This window comes from Carassius auratus, chromosome 40 (assembly GCF_003368295.1).
Source record: "Carassius auratus strain Wakin chromosome 40, ASM336829v1, whole genome shotgun sequence".
NCBI lineage: Eukaryota > Metazoa > Chordata > Actinopteri > Cypriniformes > Cyprinidae > Carassius > Carassius auratus.
The window spans coordinates 9,077,120-9,095,457 of record NC_039282.1 but is presented as its reverse complement, the minus strand read 5'-3'; the positions used below and the strand labels follow the sequence as shown (position 1 = coordinate 9,095,457).

The 18,338-nt window shown below is 38.8% G+C and overlaps 1 protein-coding gene across 1 annotated transcript in view; it reads right to left on the bottom strand.

The window, feature by feature from the left end:
* Positions 1–695: 695 nt before the first annotated feature.
* The window catches only part of rtn4rl1b (reticulon 4 receptor-like 1b), a 149,014-nt gene continuing 131,371 nt past the window's right edge, over positions 696–18,338 (bottom strand). Inside the window, exons 2-3 of the mRNA XM_026226451.1 lie at positions 2,855–3,306; positions 696–2,724 (exon numbers count right to left, since the gene is read on the bottom strand). Coding sequence (XP_026082236.1) covers positions 1,753–2,724; positions 2,855–3,306 — 1,424 coding nt within the window. The 3' untranslated portion in view covers positions 696–1,752. The remainder of the gene's footprint in view (positions 2,725–2,854; positions 3,307–18,338) is intronic.

Here is an 18,338-nt window from a genome sequence, read left to right as displayed (position 1 = left end):
TCTTGAAAAAAGATCTAATCATAATAATAAAAATAATAATTGCATTCTGAAGAGAGGTTCTTCAGTGATTCAGGAATCCTGTTTTGATTAAAAATGTCATAATGATATCAGTGTCAGTACTGATAAATATTTCCATTGCAGATTGTGATGATCCAGTTCTCTCTCTCTCTCTCTCTTTTTTTTTTTTTTTTTACAAAGTGTGTCTTAGAACAGGAGCAGACTGTAATCCATAGTGTCCCGAGTGTTCATGGGATTGTCCCTCTCCTGGACTCCTATTTGCATTTACAGACACTGTAGAGGAAATCAATCAGGCCCATGACTCCAAAAGGTCTTCTTTTTTTATTTGAAATGTGCTTTTTGTCATCAAGTCTCTTAAAGATACATTTTGTTTTTGTGTGTGTATTTTTCTAATAGTTGTTTTCTTTTCTTCTTGTCTGTCTTGTTAAAACTTGTTGATTTCACACCACTCTAAGAAAGAAAGGTGTCTATGTTTTCAATGGCGGGCTTAAGCTGAAGGTGCTTTTCAAAATATAGTTCACTTCAATTAGACCTGTGTCCCCTCCGGTGTCGGCCCCCGATCAGCAGTCCATTTGTGAGTCACAGCCAAAAAAAAACAAACAACACTGAGGACATGAAACAAACACAACTCTATTTTTTTCACAGCTTTTTTATACTGAACACACACACGCACGCACGCACACACACACACAAACACACACACACACACACACACACACACACACACACACACACACATACACAAATAGTGTTTTTTTGGAAGCAGATGAGGTAAAATGGGTCTCATTTGCTTCTATGAACAATATAGCAGCTAGTTTAACCATTGGCTTTTTTGTGCTGTTATAAAACAATACAATCCAAAAACAAGAATGATTCACCTGAAGTCACTTTTTAGAGGAAGTTATTGAAAGGTGTGAGGGGGAACAAATAAGTAATATAAAAAAAAGAGAAAATAATGTTATATTTAGGCTATAACTTTTCTGAGGTAAGGAGAATGTATCTGCTCATGTTCTGGCTATTCAGTTTAGGAGGACTTTTTATAACACTTTTTCATTTCGTACATTTGTTGATTCACATCACTCTGTGAGGTTAAATAATATCCCCACAGTGAAGAAAGCAAGTCCTACCAGTTGTTGAAACTCCTGAACATAGGAGAATATACACAGATATATTTGTGCATCTATTTGGCAATAATATGATATATTTAACAACGGGCGAAGTACATATACAATTAGGAGCATCCGTTCCATTTGATAGTCTAATGTATGTTTGTTTTGTTGTTAGAAATGTTGAAGAAAAATTAAGCAGTAGGATATGCTTCCTATACACAGTCTCCATTTATGTTGCTAACTTGTGCCTCCTATTACGTGTTCTTTCTACACCTTTATTTGGTCATCTCTGTGCTTTCTTTCATTAAAACTGTTTTACATTTAGAAATTGTAATTGTTCTTTTTTTTAAAAACAGAACAATGAAAAAAATAAAAACAACAACAACAACAACAGTGGCAGTGCAAGCATGTTCGGTTTGCTTCACTATTCTTCTTATTGCCCAACCCAAATTTGGAATTTATATCATCTGGTGTTCAGTTTTCATCAATTTCAGTCTAAATGGCAAAGCTCCTCATAAAATGTAGCACACATTATCATTCACTCACTCACTCACACACACACACACGCACACACACACTTAGTAGGCCTGGGAATGCTGGAGCATTGATGGTCCAGCATCAGAGTTCAGTGCAGAATGAGCACAAGCGGTCCCAGAATACTAGAAAGAAAGAAATGTGTATGATGAGAGTGTCCCCAGTTGGTGGCTTGCTGGACCCCACTAGGGGGATGCACAGAGGTCCGGGGGGTACATTTGTGCTTTCTGCGTGTGTTTGAACCATCAGCAGATGTTTCATCATATTTCCCTGTGAAATCGGGAGAGGAGTACTCCTTATCCGCCATCTCCTTTAAGATGTGGACCTCGTTAGGTCCTTTTCCCTTGCTGCCCCTGACACGCTGTCGTGTGCAGTTCCGAGACCGGCCGGGCCTCTGAGCAGGGACCATTTCCGGAGACCCTCCCGGTCCTGCTTGTACACCATTTATGGCAGGGGGTGGCTGGGGCAGGGGAGAGGGAGGGGAAGGGTATTGTTCATTCAGTTGGGGGTGGTGTGGGTGTGTTTGTGGAGGCTGAGCAGGATGGGGCTCCTGCTTCAGTGAGACTTTCTCTGTTCCTGGCCAAGTCTTAGTCTTACTCTGGTGCAGGGACTCAGATCCGGAACAATTTGGGAAGTCCTCGTTCTTCAGTTGCTTCAGATCTTTGCCTGCCAGTTCTGCCGGTGCCACGCAACCAACTGATGACGTGGACCCCCGAAACTTTTTGAGCCAGTCCCACAGTGATAAAGCCTTACAGTCACACTCCCAAGGGTTGTCATTTAGGCGAAGGTATTCCAGTGCAGGCAGCTTGGTGAGACACTCTCCAGCTAGCTCCGTCAAGGAGTTGTTAAACAAATATAGGGTAGTGAGCCGCTGCAGGTCATGGAATGCCAGGCGGTCCACCCACTTAAGTTGGTTGTGGTGCAGTAGCAGCCGGTCCAAAGCCCCCAGTCCTCTAAACGTATTTTGGTACAGGCTCCACAGACGGTTCCCATGAAGAAACAGGTGGCTCAAGTTGTGTAAGTCCACAAAAAGATCATCCTGCAGATACTCCAAATGGTTGTCCTTTAGACACAGAAATAAAATATTGGTTATATTTATATATTGGTTATATATTTATATACTACTGCAGTAGTACAAGATGCAACCAGTGCCATTTTATTTTGTTACACAAGCAGTTATGTGAGTGTCTCACCTGCAAGTACAGATACTGGAGATTGCGGAGACCCTGGAAGATGTTATTCGGCAATGCACTGAGGCCACAGCGGTATAGATGGAGGGCATGGAGCCGGCCCAGCCCATGAAATGTTTCTGCAGATAGTGAACGTAGGTGGCGATTGTCTCCCAGGTCCAATTCCTCCAGCAAGGTGAACCCTTGGAAAGTAGTTGGTTCGATATATGTGATATTGTTGGAGTAAATCCACAGAGTGACTGTGGTAGGGCTAAAGTGGCCCCGCAGTAGTCGATGGATCTTGTTGTTTTGGAGGAAGATGCGCTCACTGTGTGGAGGAATGCCTTCCGGGACGGACAGGAAGTTGTGGGCTTGGCAGCTGACGGTGCTGGGAGCCATGTAGCAAATGCAGTGACGTGGGCAGGACCAGGAGAGCTCCAGCCCACAGAGTACCAGCAGGAACTCCAGGCCACAGCCTGGAAAGATATGGAGAGAGATAGAGACAGACTTAGTGCTTGCTATGTTAAATCTAAAATTGTATCCAAGTCATAAATTCAGTATTGTAAAGAAATTAGCTGTTTGTTATTCAAGAAAGTTTCTCCATAAATGCCTCCTGAACTGTTAAAACCTGTGAAAGACAAATAAGTTCAAACAAGACAGATGTCATCATCATCGTCATCATGTTGTTGACACAAGCTCAGTGACAGTAGTATCTGCAAGCTGTTGCATCAATCAGTAATGATGTGGAGGCCTCAAGGTAAATTTCACTGATGTGTCCTCTCACGTCTGGCACATTGTTTTCTGTAGATGCTCAGTGCTGTATACTCATGGTGGTAATCAAGACAAGGTTTGCATGTGTTTTGTTCGTCTCCCTCAGGCTCTTTAAAAGGCATAGTACAGCCAAAGATTTTCATGATTTACAAATTCTCATGTTGTTCCAAACCTGTATAATCTGTACAAATTCTTTCAGTGAATGTGGAACATAAAATAAGATATTCTGAAGAATGTTGGTGTCCGAACAAAAATGGGCCATACTGAGTTTCATTGCATGAAAAAAGACATTTAGACATAATTCAGAATATTTGTCTTTTGTTTTCCACAGAAGAAGGGTTTATAAAGACATGTGGTTGACTACACGACAGCATTTTTGTTTTTGGGAAAACTATTTCATTTACTCATGTAACTTTCAATGAAATAAGGATGGCCCAAGGAGACCCCTTTGTAAAGGAAATAAACAGTGACAAGAAAACAGAATCACTTCTGAGCCCTTCAGGGAAGCTGCAAAATCTGGTATTTTATGAGTATTTATTCTGTCCATGTGTGCATAAGTCGGGCTCACCCTGCTTCTGCTGAGACTGATCCCAGGGCCTACCAACAACCTCTTGAGTGCTTCGTTAAACCTGTGTTAAGCCTCTGAGAGGCATAAAATACCCCTGCTGCTTTCTGACATGCTTCCTCTGAGCCATTTTATGTAACTTATCCACAAATTCATCTACACACAGAATGGAACGGAAGGAGAAAATTTTCCACTATTATAAGACTTTTACTTTTATAAGAGTCCCATTTGCTCATGAACGGCGGCTTCCCCCCGCCCTTCTTTTAAAAGAATGCATCATTCATAGCATCATTCCTGTCATTCACTCAAAATTGATTCCCGCTGTCTCTTATCATCCACCATAACCCTTCAAAATAGAGAGGCAAGAATTATGCTTTTACAGTGGATGAGCGGATATTTTTTGGAATTGCTTTCGACTCCAAATGTGTCTAAGCTTTGGCATTCAGATGCAGACTCCGTTGACCTTTAGCAATGATTCCCTGGGTGTCTGATGACAGCGCCTGAGCAGCTTGCCTCACCTGCGCGTGAGCCTCGCGCACAAAGTAGCCATGTAATCCCATTTGTCCTAATGGCATGCCAAAATGAAATATGTCCTCACCAACATACTAAATAAGCAGCCAGAACCCTCTGCAAGCTCCCCCCATTGGCCTTGCACGTGTGTGTTTGATTATTATTATTTAAAAAAATCGTTGTTGTTCTTGTAATGTCGGTCAGCTACTGTAAACGGTAACCAGGGGGCAGAAATACATATTACTCTACCATTGCACATATGCTAATCTGTTTTAGCAAAAACTTGCAGGATATAAGCCTGGATATTGTAAAAACAAAAAAACTAAGAAAAACTGTATTTTAGCAAAGATGGCAAACATTTCAAAACATGACACTCTTTACACAAACTGTCCAATGAGGATGGCAAAGGTCTGGGGTCTTTTCAGGGTTTGGAGCATGAGGGATTACAGCGCCCATACACTATCTCCACTCTAAATCAGACAACAACTGATGATGTCTGGTTCACAAGCCTTAAACAACCTCAGTGCTGTTTGTTGTGAGCTGTGGGTTTGAAAATTATAGCCAAGATGAACAGCTCAAAAGATGAATCGTATTAACTTCCCAAATGTTTAAAAGATCAAAAAAAATGTGATGTCTAGTAATGCAATATTACTTCAGTTGTTATCCAATCAGTACTGGGTATTGTTTTATTCTTTCCCTATGTGTTTTTTTGTGTGATACCTGTCCTTTGAGTAAATAAGCAAGAGTGTGTTGTGTTGCTCATGGAAAGTTAAGCTTCTGGGATTTCAGCCAGATAAATCGGGAAAGACAAGGCAAACAACTCGGCTTTGGCTGGCGAAGCTGCTGAGCCTTTTCCTTTTATTTTCCTTACTCGCTGGCTGTTTACGTCTGTTTGCAAACCTCCTCGCATTAAACTTTGCATATCACATATAATGAAATTCTTCCTCAGCACTTTACATAATAGACTTATTCCTTTGGTGTAGCATTGGCTTTTGTGGAGGCGTATCGCCTAATCACACATACAATGCTTCCCACTGTTTGTCTCCGCTTTTGTCACACTGCAGGTGTAATTATTTTCCTCAAATTCCTGCTTTTTCTTCCATTTTTATATATAAAACTTAAACAGAACTGGGTATCACCTGGTAGATAACCGTACAAGTTGAGATAAGGCTTCTTTTTTTTATCAACCTTTTTTATGGGCCAATTATCACTACTGGCTGCCATCATTTACCATCATGTTGGCTGTTTATTAATACTTATAAAGGTTATATTACTTCTTTATTCTGCAGAACCATATTTTATATCCCACCACATACCTAAACATAACTACCTTACTACCTTGATCCCTATAGTCTAAATTGTTAACAAGAAACTAGTTATCTGTGACCCACAAGCTAATCATGAATGGCACACCCCTTCCCTTTTAGCGTCATACTTTCGAGTTGTTAGATTTCTGAGTGTTTTCTGTCTTAGTGTGTAGGTGTTTTAGTGTGCTAGTATGCAGTCGGTAGGGTGTTTTTAGTGTGCTAATATGCAGTCGTTAGGGTGTTCTGAGTGTTTTTTAAATTTATGACTTTGAAGTTGCTCGGTTTTCTTGGGGGGATTAGTGTCCTACATGCAGTTGTTTGGGAGTTCTGAGTGTTTTAGAATGCTAGTCTGTAGGTGCTAGGCTGTACATATTAGTCTGTAGATGCTACGCTAGAGTGTTTTTCAGCATCTTTGTTGCTAGGTTTGCTGAGTGTGCTTTGTCTTCATAGTGGTTGCATGCTTACTGGCCCTAAACAGCCTACCACTCTTTTATATTCTCATCTCTAGATTTGACTCGGGTCCTTCCTTCAATATAACTTTGAAGGATTATATATATATATATATGTCCTCTTCTATTTTACTGTTTGAATATATTCATCTCCATATCACACCAGCCCTGAGATGCCAGGCATGCATTAGCTTAGTGTTATTTTGGTGAGCCTTTTTTTTTCTTCTTTTCTCCACCTTGCAGTACTAAACTAACTCCAGTGAGATGTGCTGCCTCACACTTGTCACCTCCCTGATCCCGGTTGTCTGTGAGCCCTTTTGGATCCCTTATACACAGCAATTTACACCCTCCTCAACCAGAGGCAAGTTGAGAGAGAGAATAGGAGAGACGGGATATTTTTAGTGCTGTGGAGAATGGCAAAGGGCAATAGCAGGATGAGAGGTAATAATGAGAAGGAGGGATGGCACATGGCTTGAAAGGTTGTCATTTACTGAACACAGAGGATGTGGATGAGTATTGTCATATTTTTATTTTTGCTTGCAATGGGCCTGTGTCACCAAATCTAGTTAATAAGATTGTTTTGGCCACTCCATAGCGCTTCGTTATTCAAAATTACACCAATCCCAGCTCCCGAGACTCGGAGTGGGATTATCACTGTGGAACAATGGATGTCATGTTATTGTGTCTGTCATTTTCCATGGTTTCATGTTATTGTAAGCTGGCAGTGTCACCCAGAACACTTTCTCAGTTTTTTCTCTGATTCTTTCTTTCACTATCTGTCAGTCTTTTCCGAACCCTTCTATAACTGCTAAAAGCTTGTTAAGCCGAAACTGATTAAATGGCCTGCAACCAGGCTCGATGTTTGACCCCATGACCCCACGGTCCCTGTGCCTTTTGATGCCATGGACAATTTAAGTGTGGAAATAAATAAATAAAGGCATAAAACAGAATGGCATTGGCCCCCAGACAGTCAGCGCAAAGTAAGTGCACGGAATATCAATGAAACATAGTTCACACTAAATTCGCCCTCATGAATAACACATGGTTGCTAATAGGAGAGAAATGGTCCGTCTGTTTCCCTGGGTGACTCTGTCCACCATTACACTGGATAAACTCAATTTCCTGTTTCTCTCTAAGGACCCTGATAAGCACTTGGCTGTTTGTTGCCTTGCTCGCACAAGTCCGCAAATGACATGCTTTCACATAATAGGTGTTCATGCTGATGTTCGCATATACACACAATGTTTGACAATCAAGCTAATGGCAAAGCAGTAAAGCTCCGCATTGATTGGTTTGAGCCTGGTTTTCATAGCCAAAGGGAAATCAAGTGAGTTTTTAGTCATTGCAGACATTATTTTTAAGTTAAACTGTGGTTATGGTTTGACAGACATTAGATGAATTAATCATAGACTGGGAGGTTAAAAAATGATCCCATGCTGTTCCTGAACAATACTGTAGCATTGTTTGCTGTGTCACAAGCAAAAGCAACATTAATTACTGCTGACATAATGGGCAATTTCATCTTTGTTCTTCTGACACATTTAGATTTAACCAGGAGTCATCAATAGGGTCTGCCAATTACTGTTATGAAAATATGCATTAAACGCAAGCACACATTTAGAAGTTCAGCTTATTAAACGAATATATAATCTACAAGTATATGACTCATTTATGACGTTTAAAGGCTTTGAAATAATAATTTTAGATGTACAAAGCACATTATGGGAATACATTAATAGCATGTTTCTACAGTTTAAAATTCAACACCCACAGAGGTCTGAAAAAGGTTGAAGGCCGCTGGTCTTTATGTGTCAGGTAATTTGTTAAGGATATAAAGGTCAGGATGAGCTGTTTTAGGGAAAGAAAAGTACCACAATGTCATCATGTGGCAAGGTCGCTTTGGTGGTGTGAAAACCAATTATTGGGAAAGTGAGGCTGATCTCGGCAGACCTTTATCGGAGAAGTGATTGAGGCTTTAGTGTGTGAATAACCAACCACTGTGCATTGAATAATCAGATTTCATTACGATCTACATTAATTTATGTGACATTTGTTTGAAGTGGCTATTAGTTCCGAGCAATGATTAATTGCGCCAATTAGAGTACACATTGACTTTATTATATTTGTGTGATCCACTGCCTTAATGTGACATAGTGGTTCTTTTTCCCCAAAACAGCCCACCCTATGCTTGCTAGTTAGCGCTGAGCTTATGCTAGCTAATGTATCAACTATTTATCTCAATATGAAATGACAAGCTGTTTATTTACTTTTCATCACAGCAGCATGCTAGCCTAAGCTAAATTCCTTCATATGAGAGAGAGCGAGAGAGAGAGAGAGAGAGAGAGAGAGCTGGTTATTATTTATTGAATAAAATGTTGCTGTGTCAACATTCTGTTGTGGTTAATTAATGACAACAATAATGAAGCTGAGATGTCTAATAATTAATAACTGTGTATTTCACTATTTGAGTGTTCTGCTTTTTTTGTCAGTGTCAGTTTTTTTTTGATTGTTCACATTAATACATGGCTGTATTTCCTTCTTATAAATAGATTAAACCCCTCGAAACTAGCTTATGTTGTCCTAACCATGAAGGCATGATGCAATATATGAGAAAATATGACACACACACACAAACACACACACACACACAAACAAACTCTTACGTAAATAAATAAATTAATACATAAATTGTATACTCTAGAGTTAGCCTCAATATAATGTTTTTGAATAAAGTATATTATACTTAAGGTTGAATTGAAATGATCAAAAATAGATCATATTTTGTAAATAAAATATATATATATTACCTTAATTTGTTATTTATATATATATTGTAACACTGTAAATCTTTACTATCACTTTTAATTTAATGGTACCTTGCAGAAGAAGTATTAATAAATAACAATCTTTTGAACAATGAAACTGGGTTTTTGTTCTCAACCATAACCATTAAAAGTCTTTGTGTGCATTTCTATCAGAATAATGGCTTTTAGGATTACAGTTAGTCTATTGTAATTATTAGCAATTAGGTAATTATAGCAATTGTGCCAATGGGAAATAATAATTTGGATGACAAGCTAGGCAAGTGAGTGCATGTGCTGGGGGACAGGAACAATTGTCCCCAAAAGGATAGTAAAACACATAAATCACTTAGACGAGACGAGTTTGTTCATATATGTAGCACATTATACACAGTGGTAATTTAGTGCTTTGCACATAATTAAACAGAGATCAAGTCAGTTTAAAATTAACTTAAAGTACAAACAACATTAATTAAAATAAATGTGTGTGCAGGCTGTTATGGTACAAGTGTTTTTCCGACTATAGCATTCATAAGGTATCACTCACCTTATATTTTTCCTCAGTCAATCACTCCACACTTTGCCTCTTAAGAAAGCAAGTCAGCTATTATACTGTCTTGGCTCTCTTTATTCAAACAGATATTTTAGAGCTAAGGTAAGTCCCTGTTACCATATTAACCATCCTCCACCAGACTGACGAATACGCCAGAGGTGCTGCTGGCTCCGATCATCACCCATGAGGGAAACCCTGTGCTTTGCCAACTGCTGTCTGAGTTAAGTGGACAAGATTGGATTTTTTTCAGTGCTTGCTTTTTACACTTCTGTTGTGTTGTTGCGATAAAAAAATCGGTGCATTCAGCAAGTTAATTAGTTTGAGATGCCAATAGATCTGTCTGAGATTAGAGATAGCCTACTAAATAAATATCTAAGAGCAAAAGAATGACTTAGGATAGATGTATATAAGTCAACATGAAATTTGCATGTTGCTTCCCAATCAAATGACTTTCTTTTTTGACTGTTGTGATGTAGTTCATGCTAGCTATTAGTTAAAAATTGCAATTTAGGCATGTTTTAGGCTAATGCAAATGTATACAAGCTTTTTCATTTGTTTATATTTAAAAGGATAGTACACTTAATAGTTAGTAAATGTCAGAAATATAGTTTCAAACCTGTATCACAATGTTTCTTGTGTACTACAAACAGATCTTAAAAAATAAATAATAATAAAAATATTCTGCACTTAAAATGGAAAAAAAAAAAATGATTAATTTTTTGCCATTATAATGAAATGTTGTACATTCTATTAAATACTTGGTCACACTTTATTTTAGGGTCCAATTCTCACTATTAACAAACCATTAACTATGACTTTTGCCTCAATTAACTTCTTATTTGCTGCTTATTAATAGTTTATAAGGTAGTTGTTAAGTTTAGGGTATTGGGTAGGATTATGGATGTCATGCATTATATGTACTTTATAAGCATTAATAAACAGCCAATATGTTAATAATAGACATGCTAGTTAGCAACTAGTTATTAGTGTGAATTGGACCTAAAGTGTTACCGTTAAAAATAATGCAATAAAATTATTGAAAATAATAGCAAATTATGATTAAGTTTTAATAAAAAAGATTTAAAAAATGGTTTATCAATATGTCACCTATGACTCAGATTACATCACAACCAAACATATGCAAGCACAAACCCAAACACAGAAGGCGGGAGGGGTAGGGAAAAGAAGCAAAGAGAAAAGCTGCTCTGGTGACAGCAGCAGTTTGAATTTGAGGAGCTAAAAATAATTGGTCTAAACAAACAGACGCCATATGGGGCATGTAAATAATAAAGAGAGGGATTTGAGCAGTGCGTGCAGATGAATATACCATGTTGTCAAATGAGGATTTAGGAGGTTACAAAAATGCAGAGGCGGACAGCTGAGGAATCCGCAGATGTTTAATACCTGGATTTCAATTATGGGAATTTAATAGATGTCATGGTGATGTTAATTCTATTTACTTCTATTGAGAGAAGAGGGAGGGTTATTGTTTAATGCTTTGTTTAGTTTACAGGGTCTTGAAGTCATTAGAAAGACAGTGACAGGGGCTCCAAAATATCCCATTGGTCTTGCGCAGCAATCAAACCCTGGACTGCATCGTCATGGCCTAATGGTTAGAGAGTCAGACTCGCAATCGAAGGGTTGTGAGTTCGAGTCTAGGGCTGGCAGGAATTGTAGGTGAGGGGAGTGCATGTTCAGTTCTCTCTCCACCTTCAATACCATGACTTGGGTGCCCTTGAGCAAGGCACCGAACCCCCAACTGCTCCGGGTTTGTGTTCACAGTGTGTGTGTGTGTGTGTGTTCACTGCTCTGTGTGTGTGCACTTCGGATGGGTTAAATGCAGAGCATGTATTCTGAGTATGGGTCACCATACTTGGCTGAATGTCACGTCACTTTCACTTTCACTTTCATCAGAGAGATGCACTGTGAATGATGATTCTGTGATTTGAGAAGCCATCTATCACTGCATTCCCAGTTCGGCCACGTATAAATCAAATTGTTGTCAAACCCATCCAATGTTGTCTGCATGAACTCTGGAGCTGTATAACACAATTAATAGAGCAGTTGTACTGAGACCTTTTTTTTTATAACTATAACTCATGGAGTAAAATCTATGGCCTGTTTTGCATCCAGCACTTGACCTTGCTCAGAATGACAAGCTGTCTTGCATGCTCTTTTGTCCTTTAAGATGCATTCACAGTAAACTATGTTGAAAAGTTGAAAATTGCGATTCAGAGGTTTGTTGGGTGCATCATTTGTTAATGGCTTATATCAGGGTTAAATAGCTACAATTCACTTTTGACATCCAATTCATTACCTCCTTCAGTGTTTAGCGTTATTCAATGGCTGGCGAATACAATGCCTTAGGACATGTATAGAGCACTTTTCATAGAGCTAATTTTCCACTCGTCTCTAATTTAAATTTAAAGCTTGATGTTAGCCATTGATCAGCCTGACACAATCGTCTGTTATTGGCCCTTTCAAGAGTGCTGTGTTTCCGCTGCTGTGTTCCTACTGGTTGAGCGCTGGCAGACACATGTCGTGCCTACCGAATGATCTGTCTGTAAAAGGTTTTTGTGATGAATGATTTACAGCTTAAACACACCTCGCTCAAGGCAAACCAGCACACCCCAATCCTGTTGCAACCGAAGGGGCCAATTTTCCAGCTCACTTCATTTTAGTATTGGCATCCTTCAACACATTTCTGAGACTGCCTTCAAAGAAAATGGGGCTCCTTCACATGTGCATGCACATGCTGCATGCCGTGCAAGCCAACCATTCGCCTGGCCCAGATATGGAGGCAATAAATTATGTAACAGTAGTGGTTTTTACTTTTTTATTTTTTTGGCAAAAATACACACACTGACAGGGATAGTTCAAACAAAAAATATGTTTTTAATTATAAAAAAAATATTTATTTATGTTCACCATGAACGGTGGTTGTATCGTGGTTGAAAATTTAACTGCTGTGAACTTCTCCTTTAAGTGCAAACAATAAGGATCAAGCTACATCAATATGAGCTATAAGGCCCTCCTCTTAAGAGAACTCAAGCAGCAAATTACTAATAAAACAGGATAGCTACACTATCAGCTCATTAGCTCAAGTGTGAAATAGATATCTGTAAGAGCTGCTTTTGGGACCCTCAGAACAGAAGAACAACACCTGACAGCTGGCATGAAGAAAGGAGACCATAGACTTGATGCTCTGACCTCCCCACAGTTACTGCCATTAAAAGGGTTCCTGTTCCCAAAAACCATTGCATTTATGACTCTGTTGAACCTTCTTCCTCTAATGTTCCTAAAACTCTGTGTGTGTGTCCTTGACCAGCGTGAGATTCTTGCCTTTTGCAAGATGTCACTGATGGAACATAATGGACGATAACCCACAATATTTTTATCAACGGTCGTTTTTGTTAACCCTTGTTTTGTGAAAGATGTACATGCAACATTCCTGCATTATATTTATGTGGAACATTAAAAATGGTGAATCTCCCATGATTTTACATGTTGCTGTTTTTTTTCCCCCATTGGTTTATGCAGGGCTTTCTGGAAAGCTATGAGCCTAATTTAATTGTTTATGCACCTGTTTTAAAGGCAGGAACATCCTGATTGTTGTTAAAATTCCACTGTTACAACTTATCCCATCTTGTGCGACAAAATGCCATATTCTTTCTCACTGTGTTCAGTGAACTGTGTACCCCCCCCCCCCCCCCCCCCCCCGGGAAATAATGGTGTAAATGATTCAAGACTTTCATATATGTGCCCATGCACAATTTGGGAAATACATTTTTTTGGAAAATGTGTGACAACTAGCCCCATTCTCTACTGTTGCCGACCCTTAAAATAATTCCATTAAGGCAATATGTTCCTTCTCTCATTCGCTAATGTCTTCAGTCATCAAGCATACATATTAGAGACAGTTGCTCCTCCCAAACACCCACCCTTCCTCACAATCTCTCGCTGTCTCTCTCACACTCTTCTCTTTTGTGTCCTATCTGCTGTATTCCTCCCACTCGGCCGGTGTCACAATCCCAGGGTTGTTTACACTTCCTGCTCTGTTTTTGTTTGGTCGTTTCAGCATGAGCAGTGACATAGAAGGCTCAGCTGGATAAAACACAGTCAGCGTACGGTCCTGATTATGGCAAAGCCAATCTGGACGTTAGAGATAGTACAGCAGCTTACTGGATTCACTGAGTCATACGGAAGCCACATCATGCTCAACACTGACTTCAAAGTTTATTCATTAGGCTAAAAAAAGTCTTCATCATGCTAATTTACTTAAATATTTAAACTTAGAACTAACTTTTTTTTTTTTGTCTGTGAAAAGGGCTCTATGGATTATGGCGCTACATCGTGGGTGGCTCTTGTGAACAACACCACAGATAACCAGAGGAGCAGCATAAATGTTTTTCAGTCCTTTAATAACCCCTGATAGCACAAACACATCTTTATCATCTGGAAGATTTTATAAGCATTTGCTCATCTTCAATAAGATTTCCATTTAGATGTTGTAAAATGCTCTCTAACAGACATCTTTGAGACCTATCTGTGCTATCTCGGAGAAAGAAAGCTATCAATTTGTCATCAACTGATGACAACTGTGACCTGAAAGTCAGCAGATAAAAAAAAAGTAAATTTCAAGTGCTGACTTCATTTTTTATTAATTTCAGCAAAGCTATTTAAGTACATTTGTAGTTAATTTAATTAAATTTAAGATTCAAATAAAATGAGGGAACTAATTAAAAAGTTGTGGGATTTAATTCTTAATTCACAACACCAATATTTAGTTTTCCTCCATGCATGTCATGTGCAGGGCTTTGTAAATTAGCTACTTTCTCATCATTGGTGCTTAAATGACTGCTAATTAAATCATGTACCCTCACTGTGAACAAAATCAACCAATATTTAAATTTCTTAATTGCCCTTGAATGATCAGATGTTTTTGCTGAGTCACTGAGGCATTGCTATATTCTAGAGGAACAATATACCCAGATCTAAATCTGGAATATTATCTATATTTTATGAAGTCATATCAATAAAAAACGCATTACAGACTTAACAGTATGACTTTCTGTAAAGCTGTTTTGCTAAATTTGACTTTAAGGATGACTTTCAGATTTGTTTAAGTTTCTAGAGTGTGTTGCTCTATGGAAATGTAGCTTTTTTAAGTGCGGCAGAGTGGTTACAACATCTATCAGCCACTCAGCTGGGCTTCCATTTTAGGAAAGGTTGTTGAGGGGAAATTATTGGTCTAGGCTTTTAACGGGGGTGAGAAAGAGAGACCATATTACTCCTGTACTGCAGTCCTTACATTGGCTTCCGGTCAAATTCAGGATTTATTTTAAATTCTCCTGTTTGTACATTCTCCTGTTAAAATTCTCACCCCAGTACATCAGTGATCTTATTGTTCCTTACTCTTCTTCTAGAGTACGTAGGTCCTCCGATCAACGGCTTTTAAAGGTCCCACATTGTAATTTAAAATCAAAAGGAGATTGTGCTTTTTCTGTGGTAGGTCCCAAACTCTTGAATAGTCTCCCTTTCCATGTGAGGATGTGCTATATAAAAATAAAATTGCTTGCTTGCAATCACTGTGTGCTAAAGAGTTGATCCCTTAATTTCTACCAGTTAAACATAAATGACAATGGAAAAGTAGAAATGTAACTAGAGGCATCTGTAGTAACACTTCCTCTCCTCTGCAAACTCTTAAGTGAGCCATTATGTCTCATTTGAACCTCATGTTTGTCATATGGTTAGACAGAAGAGGGAGTGAAATAAGGTACTTCAAATCACTCCCAGGCTGCATATGCTGTCCTTTCGGAGCCAAACAAGGTACCTGAACATCAACAAAATGAGCCATACTAAGACCATCTGTTGTGGACGGCTGTCCTTTGGGTGAGGGGAAATCCATATTCCCATTTTATAGCACATTTCCCAAAGAATCGTAATGATTCACTATCCTTGAAGTCTGACCATGAGAGTAAAGGAACACTTTAGTATGAAATGTGACATTTATGAATCAACATATAAAAACTAGAAGGAAAGAGAGAGTGGGTTTACAGTGCCAGTCTTCATTTTTTTCACAACAGGCCGGCTTAGCCCTCTAGAATTACATTTGCCCTGCGAATCTCCCCGTTGGGTTTATTATCGTCACATATTCCTGCCTTGTTCCACTAACTCTGCCTCTATCGGCCACTCAGCTGGGTTTCCATTTTAGGAAAGGTTGTGGAGGGGAAATGATTGGTTTAGGCCTTTTCGCCTCTGGGACTTGGTGTGTAAGGCCTTAATGAAACACTGCAGGCAGCTCCACATCATGCTCTGTGAAGGGACTTTGAGTGGCACCGGTGACAACTGTGGGCTCAGCTGTCTCAGACGTGGTCTGTCAGCAGATGTATGAAGAGAGAAATGGGGAAAGAGAGAGAGAGAGAGAGAGAGAGAGAGAGAGAAGTGGCAAAGGAAACACTCATGGGAGGAAAGGAGTGAAGAAGAAGACAGGAAAATTAAAGCAGGAGAGCTGAGAGAGAGCAAATCTCTCACCATCAGAGAGTTCGGAGAAGACCCCAGAGTCGAGGGGGGGGGGGGGGTGTTCATGCACCAACATTTGAAATAACTGAATGCATTTGCCTGTTATGTTTCCATTTTACAAACCCTCAATGCATGTTCTGATGTTTTGAAGGGGAAGGCATGGCTTTTAAGAGCATCTCGCATGTAATATAACAAGGAAAGTTGTACTTTTTTTTTTTCATTGGATCCTCACACTTAGGTTCGCATGATATCGCAGCACTTCTTAACGAATAGCTTATTTCGTTTCACAAGTTCCACATTGCTACACTCAGCGTTTCTCCACTTCAATTTCTGATTATGTTTTTAAATGATACGACTTCTAGACATCCTGACAACTTCTATTTCCCTGAAGAAAATATAGCGCTTACTATGTAGAAATGTAATGGGTTTTTGTACTGGTATAATATACATTGAGGTTTGGCTGGTTAACATGGTTCAATTAACCCTTGCTGGTAGATGCCTTATCTACACCCTTGTACTGCCAAAAGCATCATTCTCCACTGAAACTCATTTAAAAGGAGCTGTGTATTCAGGTGGAATAAAATATTTTTGCACTGATTTTAATCTAAAAGTGTATATATTTATTTATTATTTCACAATCTAAGTGACGTGTAGCTGTGATATGTAGTCAATGTAGTCATACTCAGAATTTGTGCTTTTACAGTAAAATATTAAAATAAGCAATGCCATTTTTGTAGTGCATATAAAACTGTGATTTATTGTTACATTGTGTAATTTTGTAAAATTAGTAATTCATTTTTTCATAATACTATTTTATTATTTTCATATATGTGATGATGATGATGATGATGATAGATTTATTATATAAATATATTATTTAAATAATTTCAACTCTCATATCTGGGTTTTCTGTGCTAGTTAAGCGAATTGCATTTGGATGAGTGGGAATGATAAAATATAGCTTTTCCCAGTTTGTGACTACTAGGCTTTATTCGTTGATAATACACACCCACAATACACACACCCACACACACACTTCACTCATCTTTTAATGAGACCCTTAACTGCCTGTCACTTCAATTGCAAACACCCTGTCTGCTCCTTCATTCTCTTTTTTTATTAAAGGGCAACAGGGCAAAAAAAAAGGGCTTCAAAAATGTGTAAGACGCCATCCTCCTGAAAAAAAGAGAGAAAGAAAAGGAGAGGCATGTCTCCTGTGTCTACTGTTCTCGATCAATTGTTCATCTCATCTTCGTTCAATACACCCAATGAAAGTGTGGCCTAAACTTTTGAAATAGACTTTAGAAGAAATTGGTCATTGCATATAATTGCTTTGGCTTGTTGTTTTCAGCATGTTCCTTTGATTATCATAAATAAGCTGTTGAGTGATCAAATTAGCCCAGATGAAACAGAATTGTGAAATTTTCACGTTTCAAGGGTAGGGCTGACTCATTGGTGCATTGAGTCCAGACTGTTACACAATCGCAAAAAAAAAAAGAAAAAAGCCTGTCCAGCATCTCCAGCTGCAGGTGGCTTTGCTCCACGTTCCTGACTGTGCATTCAGCTGTTTTCACTTTATAAATGCCAGGCAAGAAAACATATACCAGCTCACTCATACCCTGTGATTGAGAATATGATTATTATTATTTTTTCATAATCCCTCTTTGTGTTCCCCAGTACAGGACTAATCATTCCAGCTTTTCATTTTAGGTGACAAATCTTCCGTTAAGAGAGGCATGCTTCGTCTTCTTTTTTTATCTTCCCCTTTGTTTTTTTTTTGTTTTTTACAAACTTTTAGCTCTCTGGTGGGAAATGACAAAACAAAAATAAGAAGTATATTTTTCACACAGAAATAAGTGAGCCATTGGCCCACTGTCAACGTAATAGAGTTGATGAGGGATATCAGAGAGGTATTTAAAGATAAAACTTATTTCTTCTTTTATGAGGTGTACTTGATGAATAAGACCGTGTGCCTGCAAGCTACTCCAAGGCATTGCTTGAGGTAACAGATTGTGCCTAGGATGTGTATA